General features: G+C 46.6%; 1 protein-coding gene across 3 annotated transcripts in view; it reads right to left on the bottom strand.

Annotated features, from left to right (window-relative positions):
* apc (APC regulator of WNT signaling pathway) overlaps positions 1–19595 on the bottom strand; it is a 30963-nt gene extending 11368 nt beyond the window's left edge. For 2 of the 3 annotated variants that reach the window (XM_030725726.1, XM_030725727.1), the window contains exons 1-6: positions 19368–19595; positions 10885–11037; positions 5165–5252; positions 4851–5073; positions 4431–4539; positions 4224–4337 (exon numbers count right to left, since the gene is read on the bottom strand). In XM_030725726.1, coding sequence (XP_030581586.1) covers positions 4224–4337; positions 4431–4539; positions 4851–5073; positions 5165–5252; positions 10885–11019 — 669 coding nt within the window. In that variant the 5' untranslated portion in view covers positions 11020–11037; positions 19368–19595. Of the gene's footprint in view, positions 1–4223; positions 4338–4430; positions 4540–4850; positions 5074–5164; positions 5253–5414; positions 5463–10884; positions 11038–19367 lie in introns of those variants that run through there. The other variant, XM_030725728.1, reaches the window with a different exon arrangement.
* Between the last annotated feature and the right edge of the window lie 422 nt (positions 19596–20017).

Raw genomic sequence — 20017 nt, 5'->3', positions numbered from 1 at the left:
AAGAAGCTCTGAGAGACTGCTTTAGCTCCACTGTGTGGGAAGAGCTTTGTGCCCCTCGTGGGGAGGACATCGACAGCATCACGGACTGCATCACTGATTACATCAATTTCTGCGTGGAAAACACTGTGCCCACCAGGAGGGTACGGTGTTTTTCAAACAACAAACCCTGGATCAACTCTGAAATAAAGGCTCTCCTGAAGGAGAAGAAGAGAGCCTTTAGATCAGGAAATAAGGAGGAGCTGAGAGCCGTGCAGAAGGATCTGAGAAGGAAAATCAGGGATGGAAAAAACATCTACAGGAAGAAGATGGAGGACCAGCTACAGCAGAGCAACATCAGTGGGGTTTGGAGGAGTTTGAACTCAATTTCAGGCCACAAACCAAGCCCTAGGATTGTGGGAGACTTAGAGTGGGTGAACAACCTGAACCAGTTCTTTAACAGGTTTGACCAGCCACCCACCCCTCCCCCAGCCCAGTCCCCCCTGCTGTCAGCCCCACCATCTTTAATGACTGCCAACCTTTCTTCTTCTTGGGACCTCACACCTCTCAGCTCTCAGCCATCACCCACCCCCTTCACTTCTGAGGACTCCATCTCACAACCCCCATCCCCCACCTCCATCTTGTCCATCTCAACTCATCATGTGAGGAAGGAGCTACGTAAAATCAAGGTGCGAAAGGCTGCTGGTCCAGACGGCATCAGCTCCAGGCTCCTGAGGTGCTGCGCAGATCAGCTGTGTGGCATCATGGGATACATGTTCAACCTGATCTTGAAGCTGGGGAAAGTACCACAACTGTGGAAGACCTCCTGTGTGGTACCGGTACCAAAGACCAAACATCCAAAGGATCTTAGCAGCTACAGGCCGGTAGCCCTGACATCGCATCTAATGAAGACCCTCGAGAGGCTGGTCCTCAACCATCTACGCCTCATGGTGTCGTCTTCGTTGGACCCGCTGCAGTTCGCCTACCGGCCTGGCATCGGGGTGGATGACGCCATCATCTACCTCCTGCACCGAGCTCTGACCCACCTGGAGAAGCCTGGAAGCACTGTGAGGATCATGTTCTTTGATTTCTCCAGTGCTTTTAACACCATCCAGCCAGGACTTCTGAGAGACAAGCTGGAACTGTCAGGAGTGGACCACCACATCTCCGAGTGGATACTGGACTACCTCACTGACCGCCCACAGTACGTGAGGACACAGGGCTGTGTCTCTGACAGGCTGGTCTGCAGTACGGGGGCCCCACAGGGAACTGTGCTGGCACCGTTCCTCTTCACCCTCTACACTGCAGACTTCTCCATCAACTCCCCACGCTGCCATCTGCAGAAGTTCTCTGACGACTCTGCCATAGTTGGCCTCATCACAGGTGAGGATGACTCAGAGTACAGACAGTGGACTCAGGACTTTGTGGGCTGGTGCCAGCGGAACCACCTCCTGATCAACGCCGCTAAAACCAAGGAGCTGGTGGTGGATTTCCGCAGGCGCAGACCCACCACACAGACACCGGTGAACATCCAGGGAGTGGACATTGAGATAGTGGACTCTTATAAGTACCTGGGTGTTCACCTGAACAATAAACTGGACTGGACTCATAACACTGATGCGCTCTACAGGAAGGGTCAGAGCAGACTCTACCTGCTGAGAAGGCTGAGGTCTTTTGGAGTGCAGGGGACACTCCTGAAGACCTTCTATGACTCTGTAGTGGCATCAGCCATCTTCTATGCAGCAGTATGTTGGAGCAGCAGCTTGTCTACAGCTGAGAGGAAGAGGATAGACAAGCTCATCAGGAAAGCCAGCTCTGTCCTAGGATGTCCTCTCGACTCAGTGCAGGTGGTGGGAGACAGAAGGACTCTGACCAAAATAACATCACTGATGGACAAGGTCTCCCATCCCATGCATGAAACTGTTGCTGAGCTGGAGAGCTCCTTCAGTGACAGACTGCTGCATCCTAAATGCACAAAGGAGCGTTACCGCAGATCCTTCCTCCCAGCAGCTGTAAGACTTTATAACCATCACTGCTCCCAACAAAAACCACAATAGCCTACACAATGTAGGATAATATATAATATACTGTAAATAGTCCGGCCTGTTAAGGTTCAACACACAGGCACATCATGTACATTGTATATAGTGTTATTATTAGTAGTATTAAGGTTAATCTTGTTTGTTGATTTTATATATATTCTTTTCTTAATAGTGTAAATTATTATATCTTTATTTATATTTATAATAACTGCGGCTGCTGTTACACCCAAATTTCCCCTCTGTGGGACAATAAAGGCTGTTTCTTCTTCTTCTTCTTCTTCTTCTTAAAGTCCTCCACAAGCATTAGCTCACACAAAGAAGCCAAATCACTAGCCTTGCTTGCAGAGCACCACTTACTAAAGAGTTTTCTCTTCTCTCTGGCAAAGTCTCTGTATGTTTGACCAGAGGTTTTCTGAAGCCTTCTAAAATGCTGCCTATAAGCTTCAGGCACACATTCATAGATTGTCAGGATGGCACTTTTTAGATTTGCGTAAACTAAACTGTCTTCAGCAGACAGGGCAGAGCAAGCTTCCTGGGCCTTGTCTGTCAATCTACACATCAGCATGATAGGCCAGACTTCCTGAGGCCAATGCAATGCAGTTGCTATGCGTTCAAATGTAATGAAAAAACTCTCAACACTTGACTCACAAAAGGTTGGAACAAGATGAATATTACTACTCACAAAGGCAGTCGTGGATGGCTGTACACCATCAGAAACAGGACCAGAACCTACCTGCTCCAGCTTACACAACTTGACCGCTGCCTCAGCCTCCATTTTCATTTGTTCCAGCTCCTTCATGAACTGAAACTCCTTTTTTGGTCCACCCAAACAAACGGAAAGGTGTGCCAGCCACTCTAACTTTATTTAAACAATTAGACACAGTCCAACAAACACAAACTAAAGCAAACTTGAGATTTTAAGATGCGGTTTGCTTCTTGACACACCAAATTAAAGCACCACTACACAAATCCTCACTCACAGGCCAGCAACCATTAAACAGCTTAAAGCTAAAGCAAGAAACTTAAGACAACCCACAGTGATATATATGGCAAAACCCCATAACACAACACAGACTTACCCAGTTCCTAAACACACCAAACTTTGCCTGCTTGTCTTCTGGAGGTTACTGGGCTCGAGGCGACTTGAAAGGCAAGAGCTTCAGCGGCAGTAGCCCTGAATTGCCTACCCCCAACAGGGAACTAATCCCCACCCAGGATTACTCCGAAAATAAGAAAACCAATATAACAAAAGAGTGTCCGAAGAAAGAACTTAAAAAAGCTCAGCTGGACACTCACCTAACTTAACTGGGAAGTCGTATTGTCTGCAGTTAACACTACGTCAAACACTCCACCATCTAATCATCCTAAAAAAGTCAAAATAAGGCTAATGTCAAACCTTCTGTCAGATCCCGGACGAGCCCCCACTTGTTACGTTCCCCCTAAAAAGTCTAGGGGGTTCGGGGGAAGTAACAAAAAGTGACCGTATTCCACGGAGTCCCGTAACATACGGGGTTCTGTGTTTTACGAGACAGATGGCAACTCTAGTGATAATCCACTCTGTGTTAAAGGAAATCCATCGCAGCGACGGAGAGCTTTTTAGAATCTGTGTGCGTGATTCACACTCCAGTCCAGTAGGTGGCAGCAATGCAGTTCTATGTTGGTTTGCCAGCCACCAATAAACCCCAAAAAAAAGAAGACGGAGCACTAATGCTGCTAATGCTAGTGAGGAGCACCGCTTACACGGAGACAGCTGAGCGCTGCAGAGTTTAAACGAAGCATCGACACAGTAAATTTGTGTCGATAATTTTTTAGAATCGATTTAATCGAGTTAATCGATGAATCGTTGCAGCCCTAATAGAATGACTTTATTGTCATTATACAGGATGTACAGTGAGATTGGAGGGCCACTCCTGTTCAGTGCCATGCTGTAGAAAGTCAAACTTTCTAAAATATAAAATAGAACTTCTAAAAATATACAGAAAATAAAACAAGTATGTATAAAAATATAAACGCTGTAAAAAATAAAACAAGTATATACATATAATAATGAAGGTGGTGAATACTGCACTTGGTGAATGAATATTAGATATTACACAATAAAGGAGTGATAGATATTGTTCAGTATGAATGACATAATATTGCACAGAGATGTGGGTGTTGCACAGTGAGAGTGGGTGAGTTCAGGGTGGTGGTTGCTCCTCCTACCTGAGCTCTCCTCTCCATCTCCTTACAGGAGCCCAACTGCTTCTCCATCGCTGTTCGGAGTTGATGAGCGTCGTATTCCAGCTGACGGCGTTTTAAGTCCGTCTGCAGAGAAAACTGATGCAGACGCTCTTGTTACTAACCACTCACCTGACTCTAGCCCCACCCACTCCCATGCCTTTCTGGGTGTTCCACTAAAGCTGTTCTTACATTCCCAGTGAGCGGCAGACTGTCGATCCTCTTGGTTAGATCCTGTAACTGAGCGTAGTACCAGTCCTTCTCCTTCTCCTCCTTATCCAGCTCAGCCAATAGGAGAGACCTGCCGAGGGCAGCAGCCAATCCCAGTGCAGGAGAGAAAAGGGGGGCATTTAGGAAACAAGAAATTATGCAAATAAAGAGAAACAAACAGAAATCCGTGAAGTCTGAGCTGCAGCATCATATTTTGCCTTTAGATATTCTGTGCACTAGTACTACATTTGTTACATGCAAGTACTACTACACTAGCAATAGTGTTCTCAGCAGTACCTCTGTAGTAGTACTCTATATAGTCGTACAGCAGCAGTAATAATCTCAATACTTGCGTAGTCCTCCATGTGCTCTCCATAGTACTCTAACTACATGCATCATTACCTCTCCTTCTCCAGCTCCTCAAGGCAGCGGTCATGGCTGTCTCTGCCCGCAGACGGCAGCCCTCTCCTGGGGAAGGCGGTGCTCGTTGAAGGGCCTGGAGCACCAGCACCTCCTGCTGCTCCTGCAGGAGCTCCTGAAGAAGAAGAGGCTGAGTTGGAGATGGAAGAGGGGACCAGGGAAGGCCTGGACCTGGATTTAAAGCCGGCTGAGTCCAGACTCAACTCTGAGGGCAGAAAAAAAACCCCAAAGAACCCACAGTGAGCATGTGCAGAGCTGGTTTATCCTCTACCTGTGTCCAGGTGTGTCAGACTCACCTTTCAACCTTCCAATGAGCTCCAGCTGAGAGCCACACGCTTCCCCAGACTCTTCTTCTATGGTGCCTTGCAGCTGCTTCAGCACTTCCTGTTGACAAGTGGGGAGACAGAGAGGGTCACATCACTTCCTGCTCTAACCCCCCCCTTAATATTCTCTCTCTCTCTCACACACCCACAGAAAAATACAGTCTTTCTGCAGGGCTTTCAGAATAAAACGCGTCCCTTTCAGAATAAAGTGACAGTCACTCACCACAATGAGTCGACAGCGTTCAAACAGCGACATGATGGCAACCAACAATACTCAGACCGTCTGTACTCATCGACACAAAACAGGAAACGGGAAAAAGGAAGTGAGGGCGTGTTTGGAGAGGACGGATGGGCCAATAACGGAGAAGAAAAACTGAACAATAAAAATCCAGCTGAGAGATGAGAAAGTCAGAAACGCTGAAAACATTAAAGAAAAATTCAAATACAGGAGGAAAAAAGTGAAGAAACGAGCGGAAAATACAATAAAATCATCGGACAGAGAGGAAGAGGAGACAACACAAACAGGAAGTGAAGAATAAGAAAAACCAGGAGAAACGTGAAGGAGAGACGAGCGCGGACAGAGCGCCCACTCTGCCAGGTTTCCTTCAAATCACTCCAAGATCCTATCACTCTGACGCCTCACTCTGACCAACAACAAGCTCATTCTTCCCGCTCCGCAGCGCGTGATTGGACAAAAACAGCATTATGGCTATTCTGGGCTGGAGGGTGAGCGACACCCGCTCCATATCAGAGAGAGAGAGAGAGAGAGAGACGCATGCACACACAGAGTCTGTGTTTCTGCTCGTCGCCTCTTTTATAAATAAAGCTTTGCTCGTGGAGTCAGCTGACTGATGACCTCAGATTTTCTGGTCTCAGTGTGGGTGTGGCCCCACCACTGCATTTCATCCACGCATATAAACTTCATAACATACGTGTACTGTCTTGTGACGAATTAAAGAGCCCCACCATAACCCCAGAGTTAGGGTTAGTGCAGGGGTGTCCGAAGTCCGACCCACAGGCCAAACACGGCCGGAGCTCGGAATTTATATGGCTGCGCGTTTTGCCAAAGAATGTGTTATTTTTGGCCTGCCGGCAGAAACAATGAACACAACTCAGCATGCACATCCTCTTTTTAACTCATTGAGGCAGTGTCATGAATAAGATGGCTGCCAACTGCTTCAAAACCTCAAAAAGAGGAAGACTGAATACTTAACCAATCACAGCCCATGCTGTGTGATGCCGTGCAGTTTGGGTGGGGGTCATAGGTGACACAGAGGGCTCTGCAGATGTATGGTGTCAATTTGACACTTAATGGGTTGTGAGTCAAATGAAAGCACTGATAAAGCAGCAGTGAAGTGGCCATGGTGATCCATCCATCCTCTTCCATTTATCCTTTTCAGGGTCAGGGGGGGCTGGAGTCTATGCCAGCTGTCGTAGGGTGAGAGGCAGGGTACACCTGTACAGGTCACCAGCCTGTCGCAGGGCCGACACTAGGGTTTAATCCCGGGATCCGGGATTCCCGGGAAATGCGATCAGAACCATTTCCCGTTTCCCGGGAAACGTTAGACGGGAAACCGGGAAAAAAGTCGCGCGCGTCGATTTGACTTTCAGAAAGAAAAGAAAGCTAAAGTTAAATTTAAGGAAATATTGAGAGAAGGGTTCGTTTAATGCGAAAAGCATTACTCTTCATTTCAGGCACGTTCAGCCTCTGTTTAAGGCTTCAGCCTTCATCTCAAGCGTTTTAATAGAGGTATTACACAGTTGTACTTTTTTCCTCTTTAATTTGTTGAAATCGTAGGCAATGTGTTTACCCTAAGGTATTTTGTATTATATAATTTCATATTATTATATATTGTTATATTGCATTATATAGCCTATAAAATATGCCTGCCCTGAACAATAAAGAAATATCTGTTTAACTTCGAGTGTTTCTTTTCCTTGTTTGCAGCCGCTTACTAACAATCATGAATTAGGATACGGGCCTAATGTGTGAAGAAAGTATCATGAAATAGATTGCTTTAACATATTTCGCTTTTAAAATGGAGTTGAGTCAAATGTATATTTTTTAGGCTATAAGGATTGGCCAGTTTTTCAAAAGACGATTCACAGCGAACCTACTTTAACCCTCAGACACAGTGTTATAAATTTGCTGTTGCCAGAATGGCAATGACCAAGTCGTAGTGCATTACTCAAGGCCCTGTGTTATGCCATATTATAGTGTAGTACGGTAGTTAACTTTTCAATGACTATTACAGCGTTCCACTGGTGGAGATATAGTGCAACAGATGTCGCCACGACAGCGCAAGTGGCTGAGCCTTTATCAATGCTGTGGAGATGAACCGTATTGTTTTGCACCAGCAGTTGTAAAATATCTTGGTATAATTCCATGTACAATGGAGGAATATTCTAATTATATTTGTTAAGGGAGTGTTGAGGAACGATACAACACCGCATAGCTCGAGCACTTGAATGTCGAGATGTAGGTTTTATTGCGTTAATCAAGCCGACGTTACCCCCTACTGGGCATAACAGGACATAGCTGGAAAGCTACCTCTACAATATCACAATAGGTTAAGGCCGACACAGGCTACAGAAGGCCTAATTAAAATAAAAAAATAAATAAACTTTTTCCCGGGTTTCCCGGGATTTGATTCATGTCATTTTTGGGAAAAATATTAAACCCTAGCCGACACAGAGAGACAGACAAACATCCACACTCACATTCACACCTATGGGCTGTTTAGAATCACCAGTTAACCTAACCCCAGTAAGTGCATGTCTTTGGACTGTGGGAGGAAACCCACGCAGACACAGGGAGAACATGCAAACTCCACACAGAGAGGCCCGGGCCAAGGTGGATTGGAACCCAGAGGTAACAGTGCTAACCACCCTGCCACCGTGATTGCTAAACATGGCAAACCTTTTTTAAAAAAAAGAAAAAGTCTATTAAAGACTGGGCTATGAAAATAGCAGAATGCATTTGTCCCAAGAAGAAGGCAAAGTTAGCTAATGCTTGTCTGCACTACACACTTCCAGCTCTGTGGGAGGTCATGGCTGGCTGTACGGTGCGCAAAACAAAGTGGTATGCAGTAGTTAGCGCTGCTGAGGTGGGGATTTCGCTGCTGCTGAAAAGGACATGTTGCTGTTTGACCCTGATGACCTCCAGCTCACCTGCAGCTGGATCTGACTGAGCTTCAGTGTGACAGCAACACCAGCATCTCTCCCTCAGCTTTTTACCGGAGTCGTGCCAAAAAGTGATTTTTGGTATTTAAAGTGATGTAAATGAGTTTTTGGCCTATAATTAGTCAAACATCACTCTCAGGAATGAGATCAGTTCATTCTGAGAGAGAAAGAACTCTCCTGTCACTGGGGCCGCTTTCCCACCAACAGGGTTCTGGAGCCGGTGCCTTAATTTGAACCGTTAGGTGAGTTTTCCACCACCGAAACACTCGGTGCTCGACCGAAAAACAGCTTCAACTCCGGCCCTGCAAACTAGCTGGTCTCGAACCAAGAACGTGTGACAAAAGCGGCAGAAGGGCGTGACTCTGCCGTCTCAACATCAAGTTTTCTACCATATTACATGTGTATTAATGAGAAAAACAGAGCGATGTTCACGGCTGTGAATTAGGTTGGGCTCTAAGGCTGAACTTGCTGCTTTGTATCAGTTCATATCACAGATAAAAGGACACAAAGTGCGTACTTGTCCTCTTGCTCTAATCGCTGTCTGTTTCCCTCTGTGCTGCACACAGATGCTGCAGTAGTTTGGTTTGGACCCTAAAACGTATTTGCAGCACAGAAAGGGGAGCGTGTTCTCCCACGTTTGTGCGCTTCGACTTCCGTGTCCAGACGAGGACCCGCCCACACTCATACGTAAAGGAGCAGTTCACAGAAACGCGGTGGGAACGCGGGCCCGTTCTTAAGCGTTTCGCCGGTTCACGGAAACCGACACCAGCACTGGCACGAGCACCGGCACCTCGGCAGGGGAAACATAGAAAGGTAGAAGCTGCAATCATATTCTTTATTTATCAGGTGAAAACGATCAACAAATCTAACATCACAGAAACATAAAACAAACAAAAGTTTTTGTCAGCTGGATCAGATCAAGTTTCCAGACATGAACAAAGAAAATGTTCAGCTTGTTTGGCTCCATGTTTGTGTGAGCAGATTTTCTCTGCTCTGAACTTCAACAACAACTGCTGAGATCCAGACTCAGTGACCCCGCCTCCCACTGCTCTGAAGCCACACCTGCCCTGTGTACCTGTGCGCCCTTCACGTCAGTGTCAGCAGCTCACCTGTTGCTCTGTGATCAGAATCACACTGCAGCATTTTACAGTTTCTGTATGTTATAAATTTCAGCTGGAAATTCAGAGCTTTCTGCTCTACATTTGGTTCCTTCATGTTTGTTTGCTGCACAGAAATGAAAACATTAAATAATATTTAGATGCATCTTTGATTCTTTAAATGATGTCATCAGGGACTGTTGGCCCTCGGGCACTTTCACATTGTCAGAACTGGCCCTCCATGAAAAATGTTTGCATCCCCTGGGTTAGGGGAAGTCAGCCATTTTCATAACGGGACTACGTCCATCTTTTCTATACAGTCTGTGGTCAATGCTGGCTCATGGGCATAGCGCCACCTGGTGGCAACAAGGAGTCAGCTTTATGTGGGAAACACGAGTGACCCTCCAGAACTGGATGAGCAGCTGCAGCGCAGAGCGGGGTCTGATCAAAGTGATCAGCTATTGGCCGATAAATCACAGCAGGTCGATAAAGTTTAAAATGATGAACAGAGTCACTAAGGCTGAAGAACTTTATCAGGGTTTATACAGGAATCCTAGAATTCAGTTTACTACCTTTTTCCAATAGAATATTGGGATACTGGTTTGCTGCTGAGGTGTGACAGTGATACTTGTGCTCGTAGCTGACCTTGAGGTTGCAGTTTCAGTGCTTTGTGTAGCACCAACAAACAAAACAGGGATGTGCTCCCACACGCGCGAATCCGCTGCTGGTGAACGGTGGATGCTCGTGTGATTTGATCGCTGTCGCGCCGTTCCAGGTCAAATTTATATTTTTTCTGCACATTTTACAAAACACCTCTTGATTATTCCCCATAACCGGCTTATAGCCAGTCTTTGAATGCCGGGTCATCGAGCCAAAGTTGTGAAAACTTACATTTTACCATGACGAGGTGCAAAATGACTCGCTAGTCTCAGCGTGTTGGCGGTTGCTACTCCGTGCATGCGCACAGCGGAACCAATCGAGTCTATCAACGTCAGCTCAGGTCCAGCTGAGTAGTAATATTTTATACAGATTTTATAGTTAAATGAACTTTAAACAAAAAGTCTGCATCAATGGAAAAGTCAAAATATGTTGAAGGGGTGATGAAAAATTTAATACCAAGTCAAATTCTGTTACCTTTTAATAGCCTAAATTTGTACTCATTTCATTTACTACCTTTTACTACCCCGCGGAAACCCTGTTTATTTACATCTTGCCCGTTTGCAGTTTTTAGCCAGAAAATAGTTTGAAGGAATGTTTGAACTTCTGATGATTTATGTGGCATGAGCACCTCTGTCCACAGCGCGCCTGACTTTAAATATTACAGATTAATATCCTTCAACCTTTATTTAAACAGTCACACACACGCTCAGATAAGAGCATCACACCGCAGCACCTGCTCAGGTGAGCACTCACCTTCATGTTGGAGGCCTCGGTCTCCAGCTTGGTCAGGTGATTGGAGTTGTCCTGCAATTCCTGCCTCAGGTTGGAGTTCTCCATCTTTAACACCTCCACCTGCCTCAGCAGTTGGTCATACGACGCTGCCGCCATATTGGACCTGAGTGTGACCTGCAGACAGATGGTAGCCAATCAGAGAGCGTGTCATCAATCCATTAGAGCCAGTCATTGATCAGTAAGGGTGTGGGCGGGGTCAGCAGCAATCACTGTAGACGCTCAGATGTGTGTTTGAGAGGTGGGGTCAAACTTAACCACAACCCCTGAATTCAGATATTAATGAAGATTTACTGAAGGGGCTCCAGCAACTAAAAAGTAATAAGCCCATTGATCTGAGCTGCAGCAGTAAATGCCAGAAACATCTGGATCAACACCAGAACCACCACAATGATGCTATATATTCGGAAGCCCCACCCACGCGGGCAAAATCCCTCACATATCGCCTTTATTGAAGATGATGATGAAGAGCAACAGCTGCTAACACCAGCTGTCTTCCCCGCACTCTGCAGTGCAGACGCCTGTCCCTCCGACAATAATTATCTTTATTATAAAACAATAATGCAAAATAACTTTCTCCATAGAAGAATGAGACATAATCAATAAAGTTGATGGAACGCATTTGTCTGTGTTTTACCAGCATGAAAGGCCAGTGAGAATACATGAGTCAATCATGTGGGCGGGACAGTTAAATACTCAAGAGGAAATGACACCAGGAAAGAACGTTTTGTCCGGTTTTGGAACTTAAAACAACAATTAGGGAGGCTAAGAACAATGACAGGAGGAAGCTGGTGGAGGAAGCAACTGAAAAGGAGACCCAGAGAAGACGAAGGAGGCCCGAGGAAACGAAGGAACCCAGCAATGGCCTGTGCCAGTGCTGGGGTTGGTTTCCGTGAACTGGCGAAACGCTTAAGAACGGGTCCGCATTTCCACCGCGTTTCTGTGAACTGCTCCTTTACGTATGAGTGTGGACGGGTCCTCGTCTGGACACGGAAGTCGAAGCGCACAAACGTGGGAGAACACGCTCCCCTTTCTGTGCTGCAAACACATTTTACGGTCCAAACCAAACTAGATTTGATTTGATTGTAAATTTTGTACTAAATTTAATATTTATCTTACTATTTACTATTTTGTTGTTACACCTAAAATACTTATTTTATCTATCACTTTTTTTTTTGACTGCAAGAGCAACTGTTCAAGTGGCACACCGCAATCTCATGTATACTTGTATACCATACCATATGTAATGACAATAAAAGAATCTTGAATCTTCTGCCACTTTTGTCACGCGTTCTTGGTTCGAGACCAGCTAGCTTGCGGGGCCTGAGTTGAACCCGTTTTTCGGCCAAGCACAGGTTGAAATACTGGCACTGGAACCCCGTTGGTGGAAAAGCGGGCAAAGGGACCCTGAGGAAACGAAGGAAGCCAGAGGAAACGAAGGGGCCCCGAGGAAACGAAAGCTGTCAGAGGAAAGGAAGGAGGGCCAAGAAAACGAAGTAAGCCAGAAGAAAAGAAGGAAGCCAGAGGAAACGAAGGAAGCCAGAGGAAACGAATAATGTCAGAGGAGATGATGGGGCTCCGAAGCAACAAAGTGACGGCAGAGGAAATGAAAGCTGTCCGAGGAAAGGAAGGAGGCCCAAGAAAAAGAACAAAGCCAGAAGAAAAGAAGGAACCCAGAGGAAACAAAGGAGGCCCTGAGGAAACGAAGGATGTCAGAGAAGACGAAGGGGCTCCAAAGAATCAAAGCGACCCCAGAGGAAACGAAGGAAGCCAGAGGAAACAAAAGGGCCCCGAGGAAACCAAAGAGGCCCGGGGAAAGGAAGGGGCCCAGAGGAAACGAAGGATATCCAAGGAGATGAAGGGGCTCTGAGGAAATGAAGGAGACCAGAGGAAACAAAGCGACCCAAGAGGAAACAAAGCAAGCCAGAAGAAACAAAGGTACCCCGAGGAAATGAAGGAGGCCCCAGGAAACGAAAGCTGTCCGAGGAAAGGAAGGAGGCCCAAGAAAACGAAGGAAGCCAGAGGATACAAAGGAGGCCCAAGGAAAGGAAGGAGGCCTGGGGAAAGGAAGGGGCCCAGAGGAAACAAAGGAGGCCCGAAGAAACGAAGGAGGCCCAAAGAAACAAAAGATGTCAGAGGAAAGGAAGGAGGCCCGAGAAAACGAAGGAAGCCAGAGGAAACAAAAACTGTCCGAGGAAACAAAGGTGGCCCGAGGAAATGAAGGAAGCCAGAAGAAAAGAAGGAAGCCAGAGGAAACAAAGGAGGCCCGAGGAAATGACAGAAGTCAGAGGAAACGAAGGATGTCCAAGGAGACGAAGGGACCCAAGGAAACGAAGGAGGCCCAACAAAACGAAGGAACAAAGGAAGCACCGTTACCTGCCCCTACTAGCCGAACAGCTGGTTAGCACAGAGCCTGAGGCGGCTGATCAAAGGAACTTTGAATTACCAATAACGCGACCGTTTGTCCTATCGGAAAAATTCAGTTTCTGAAAGCTGAGAAACTGCACTTCACAACCAACATAGGGTATTACTGTGGTTTTATTACGGTAATTATTGCCGTAAGTCTGCGAATGGCGGCACTTTTGAAGTACACTGAGCCGATTATGTTCGGGGGTATAGGGTTATAGTTAACAATGATAACCTTCATCCATTAACACATTGTTCGGGGACTTATGCATGATGATGATATTAAACTGGCATTAGCTGTTAGCTTGCCTCTATCTCATCTGTTGCCGTGTTGTGTTTTGAGCCGCATACAAATTATGTCAAGACACTACTGCCCGCGCTGCTGTATCGACTCCACCCACACTGAGGTGGTCCTCAATTGCAATGGAAACACAACACGACCACAGACGAGCCTCACGGGGACGACACTGCTCTCGGTGAAGCTGTCGCTTCTGTTTGCATGTTTCTGGAGTTTGTGCTGAGAATATCTACATGTTTTTGTCTACTTGTTTCCCACGATGAAGTGCAGGTTTTCAATTTTATTTTGCATTAACATCCACATTATTTATCTGGAAATATAAATTAGTTTCCATGTTGTTTGGTCTTCTGGAACACTTAAAGCTTTTGAATGGCCAGAATTACGACTAGGTTATTACAAACACCTGTGTCATTTACAGGTCACCTTAAGCCGACCCTCCAAGTCCCTGTCGTCCTCAGCCTCCCGGTCACCAGCGATCGATCTGTTCCAATTGATCATTCTGAGTATCTGACAGTGTTTTATTTCACTGCTGCAGGCAGCTCATCAATAACATGTTAGATCTGTACCAGCTTCTAATCACATGATCACAGGCAGAAAGCACGAAGAACCTGTGACCCTCAGACAGATCCACCTCACTTCCTGTTTATCCAGCACCTTCCCAGGTGGAGGATCAGCTGCTCTTTCATAGCAATAATCCAGGACAGAAAGACAAAAGTGAGATCCAAACACATGCCACAGGTGACAAAGAGAGGGCGGAGCCTCACAGGATGACCTACACAAACATTTTTACCTCCTGTATTAGTAAACAGCTGATCCTTACTGACCAATCACAGAGCTTCATCTATTTCACATCCACAGCCAGTTCAGAATCACCAGCCAACCTAACAAGCACGTCTCTGGGAGGAAGCTGGAGAGCCCATGCAAACTCCATAAAGAAGGACCTCAGCCAGCCAGGGTTCAAATCAGGAACCTTCCTGCTGTGAGGCGGCACGCTAACCACTGCAGCAGCACATCATGAGACACAGCAGGAGCATAAACCAGAGCAGCACCAATCAATAAAAATCTGATCACACTGATCAGGACAATCAGAGAAGGTGAACTCAATCTGAAAGAAAGACTCCTACAATACTACATGCAGTACTACCAGAACACTACAGTAGTACTACAGCATGTGATACTGGCAGAGTTCTTGATCCTGATCTCCTCCAATCAGCTGCTCATCAGTGTTGATGTCAGAGTGATCAATAATCAGAGGACAGAAAGCAGCGTCTCCTCCATCCTGCACCAGCCAGACGCCATTTTCTCTCCCTCCTCCCTCCATCATCTCTGCACCTCCTCTTCATCCCTCCATCACCCCCCATCCTTTCAATCTCTTCTCCCCTTCCTCGTCTCCCTCCTCTTTCTTTCCTCTTTCCTCCCTCCTCCTCTTCCTCAGTTACAGCACAAACAGAATGAATTAAATCCTCGGGAGCACTGAGAACGGCAGACAATGAAAGCACCCCCCACCCCCACCCCATTCTCCCACCACCCTTCTCAAGCCTCCTCCTCACTCCTGTCGTCTTCCTCTTCTCAATAGACAAAGGGAGGAGAAAGGATGGAGGAACGGTGGATAAAGACAGAAAATGGCAGCTCACCCCATCGCGCTCGCCTCCATCAGCCTCCCTCTCTCTCGGTCTGAGAGACAGAGCGCAGTCAGCTGGGCTCACAGGCAGCCAATCACAGATCAGAGACACACACACACACACACACACACACACACACACACACACACACACACACACACACACACACACACACAGGGAGAGGAGGGAGGGGCAGCCCCCACTGCTCCCAGGATGCTTTGCAGCAGGCTCTGCAGGCAGACTGACCGGGTTACTGGCACACACACACAAATGTAAAAAGGTGAACTTTAATTTAACTGACAAACATTCAAAGAAAGTTGACCGACTCATTTTGTAAACACACATATTTGAGGCACAGGCGTCGGGTCAGAGGTAAAAGCAGACTGGAGAGCACTCAGAATATTCCAGTAACACTAGTTTGGAAGGCTCAGCGTTTGTGCACATCACACTGAAAAATTCAGAGGTGTCTTGGTGCATAAACATCAGTAATTTCCCTCCACGTTCCCTCTTCCCCCCTCATCTCTGGCGACGCTCGGTAGACTCTACACTGCAGCCCCGTTTCCACATTTTGATGCGATTCGGCCTTCCGTTTACACGGAGACGTTTCAGAAATGATCTACGTTTACACGGGGACGGCAGAGACGATGGAAACGCTGTAGTTCCCACTGCCAGGCCACAAGTTGGCGATGTGTTTTTTTGCAAAGCTTGTTTACGCAACATGCGCATGTGTGGAGGGACTCAGTTGAATGCGCGGCAAAGATTTGTTCATTATTTACAAAAGGGTCAATGTGAGAAGCTTTGTGTGGACTGACAACGAGGTTGGATCACTGCTGCACACAACACTAAATTATAAAACTGCAAAACACAGGAAAATATTGACTGGGAATCGTGCCACCTGAAGTACGCAGATATTTAAGTTAGATTAAGTTAGGTTCAAAAGACTGAGCAGCACAAGAAGCACTAGTGAATCCACCATTGCGATTGTTGTTGTTCTTTTAGCACATGCGCGGAAAACTGTGGTGGTCACGACCATAGTGCGCATGTGCAAGTGCCCCCCCGTTTCCAAAACGCAGCGTATTCGTCCATTTTGGGGTGGCTGTAGCTCAGGAGGTAGAGCAGGTCACCTACTGATCGCAAGGTCGGCAGTTCGATTCCTGGCTACTCCAGGCTGCATGCCAATGTATCCTTGGGCAAGACACTTAACCCCAAGTATGAATGTGTGTGAAAGTTAGATAATAAAAGCACTTAGCTTAGTTAATCATGGAAGTGCTTGTATGAATGGGTGTGAATGGGGTAAATGTAAACATGCTGTATAAGCGCTTTGAGTGCTCAGACAGAGTAGAAAAGCGCTTTATAAGAATTAGTCCATTTACCATTTACATGGAAACACAGGCCGGAGCGTTTCTGAAATGCTCCACTCTGGACCCCATTTCCAAAACGCATCGTTTTCACTCCGTTCTCGTGTAAACGGGAGGCCGAAACGCATCAAAATGACGCTGTTTTCATTTTGAAATGGTGTCGTGTAAACAGGGCCTGTGTCACATCAGCAGCAGCTCGTATTTCTGCCTTCAAAGTCTGGTCCTACTCGACGGTGCGTTTTTGCCTCAAGTGGTGAAACACGCTTGTTGTTTCCACCTTTTCTTGCATATTTTGCATAGTATTGTGTTTTGTTGGGGGTTGCTGAAGTCACTCAAAATTACTGGGGTGGCTGTGGCTCAGGAGGTAGAGCAGGTCACTAACTAATCGGAAGGTTGACTGTTCAATTCCTGGCTGCTCCAAGCTGCATGCTAAAGTATCCTTAAGCGAGATACTGAACTCTCCAACACACCAGCCCCATCATCGGCCTGACTAGGGGTGTGCGATATATATGTCTACAATAATATCGTAATTGCCATGTTAACGATGTGCGAGCTGACATTATTGAGTATGCTAATTAGGAAAAAAACAACAATCAAATCCCTCGGCTCCACGCGTTCAATACTTTATGCTTCAGTACAGGCTGCTGCGCATGTGCATTGAGAGCGCCCGTACTGTGCGCTAGCATAACTGCCTAAACAACACACCTAAACCTGGAAATGAGTGAACATACTGCGCCAGGGGAAGAAACGCAGACATCACCAGCCTCGCACTCTACCGCCTTCCTAGGCGAGGAGGTGGTTTGGAGTTTGCAGACTGTAAGAAAGCAGACAGCTCGATAACTGACCTCTTCCATCAACGAGTATGAGGAATATGAAAAGTTTCGGGAACTTGTTGTCCAAGACAAACCACGACTAGTGGAATAAAGAGAAAAATAATGGATGGATGGATGTTAACATCCTTTAAGTTAAAGTAGGTATGTTACAATCACTGCATCATAAGCTAGTGACGTTCTGGGAGCTCACCTGTTTGGAGCCTGGGATAATACACTGAAGCAGTCTTGCAGAAAAGCGGGTTTCTGATCAGATGAAGGTGTGTAGTTTCTGTGATTTATTTTGCTATAATGTAGGGGAATCCCCCTGGACAGCCTCTTATTTTATTTTTATTTTTTCTCCTTCTGTCAAGTCTTGAGCAACTGCTTTTGAAAAACTCGCCGAAGTTTTTCTATTTACATTTGTCATGCCCAGGACACTCTTGAAAAAGAGATTTTAATCTCAATGTGTTTTTCCTGATTAAATAAAGGTTAAATAAAATAAAAAATAACTTAATGTCTCAAAAACACTGATTTAAGTCCTATATTTTACCAGCTTGCACTTCTTGTATGAACATATTTTTAAATAATGCAAAATATCGTTTATTATCGTTATCGAGAAAACTGCAGAAAATATCGAGATATTATTTTTTGTCAATATCTCACACCCCTAGGCCTGACACCAACCCCATCATCGGCGTGACACCAACCCCATCATCGGCGTGACACCAGCCCCATCATCGGCCTGACACCAGCCCCATCATCGGCCTGACACCAGCCCCATCATCGGCGTGACACCAGCCCCATCATCGGCGTGACACCAGCCCCATCATCGGCCTGACACCAGCCCCATCATCGGCCTGACACCAGCCCCATCATCGACGTGACACCAGCCCCATCATCGACGTGACACCAGCCCCATCATCAGCCTGACACCAACCCCATCATCGGCGTGACTCCAGCCCCATCATCGGCGTGACTCCAGCCCCATCATCGGCCTGACACCAGCCCCATCGGCGTGACACCAACCCCATCATCAGCATGAAATATAATTAGCCCAATTATCAGCACAGAATCAGAAACATAATCAGCATGAATGACTGATATTATGAGGTAAGATCAATAAAAGCAGCTGATGTGCCAGCAGTGAGTTGTTTCTGAATCTAGTCTCTGGAGCTTGAAAAATCTACTGTTTCTGAATCTACTGTGACCTTCAGCTCCACCTGGTTCAGGACTGAGAGCCCACCTTCTGTCAGGAGCCAGAGCTCATCCTCAGAGAAACCTTCAGGTCTGAGGAGGAGATGGAGGTGAGAGCATGCTAACAGAGGAGGCGCCGTGCTCGGTAAACATCCTCCAATCACGACAGTAAACACAGAACCTTACCATTATTGGCCCAGTACACTGACAGTACACACATAACTGCAGTATTACTGTCACAGTCCGCCTAAAACTGCAGTATTACAGTCACAGTACACAAAGAACTGCTGTATTTCTGTTATAGTACACCCAGAACAGAAGTATTGCTGCCACCGTACACAAAGAATTGCAGTACCCGCATAACAGTACACACAGAACTGCAGCATTACTATCAGAGTACACATAGAGCGGCAGTATTTGTATACAGTAAGAGTGTGAGGTGTCAGCCCTACTGCAGTGGTACTTCTGGGACTCCTCGGTACAGGAGCACTCGCAGTACTGCAATATCAGTAGTACTTGCAGTATTTGTCCTGACAATAGCAGCAGCTCAGTTAGCCGTTAGCTGACCCGGCTAACCCGCTGCTTCAACGCCTCCTTACCAGAACCGGTCCGGGTCAGAGTCACCTCCGCCGGTCATACAGAGTCTCAGTTATGCCAACCAGAGGCCGGTACCGGCACGTCCTCTGAGCGTCCGAACACCGACAGCCTGCCAAAACAAACGGTTAGCACGGAGCTAGCACGGCTCGGCCGCTCTTACCGCCCCGGTTTAAAGTCCACTTCAGGCGGCAGCCTCACACAAACATCCCGTAGACCCGCAGCAGGAAAGGAGCGGGCCGTCAGAAGTGGCGGAGGCCGCTCATCGTCCGGTCAGAGCGGGAAGAGTCGAGTTGAACAAACTGGGGCGAAGTTTGAACTTTGAGTCGTTTTTGTTATGGAGGACCCGCAGCTGCTGTCGCCGCCATCTTCCTTCTGTGTGTGTATGTGTGTGTGTGTGTGTGTGTGCTGGGGGGTGGGCTTCCTCCTCTGCAGGTATGTTTCCTGTTTCCTTCTCCTCACTCAGGTGAGCTCAGGTTTGAGCCCCGTGCTGAATTTTCTATTGTAACGCTGTACAGTTAAGCTTATAGTAACACACACACAGCTTTCTGAAGACCTTCAGAGTTCTTCTTTGGCTGCTCTTCAGTCCAGTCTGTGGATCTGACCATTTTCACATGAAGGTTTTTGTTTGTTAAGCCTCTGAACTCTGACCTCTGACCTGTGGCTCATTCAGGAATAAAAAGTCTCCAAACTCAGGGATTAACCAGTGTTGTGTCTGCACATAAGTCAACTGAGCAAAGAAGCCGTTTAAACTGTATTTTAGGCTCTTTGTTACTTTCAGCCTGTCACACAAACAAATCATTTGTTCCATTT

The sequence above is a fragment of the Archocentrus centrarchus genome, unplaced genomic scaffold (genome assembly GCF_007364275.1).
Source record: "Archocentrus centrarchus isolate MPI-CPG fArcCen1 unplaced genomic scaffold, fArcCen1 scaffold_71_ctg1, whole genome shotgun sequence".
In the NCBI taxonomy this organism is placed as follows: Eukaryota; Metazoa; Chordata; class Actinopteri; order Cichliformes; family Cichlidae; genus Archocentrus; species Archocentrus centrarchus.
This window is presented reverse-complemented; position numbering and strand designations above follow the sequence as displayed.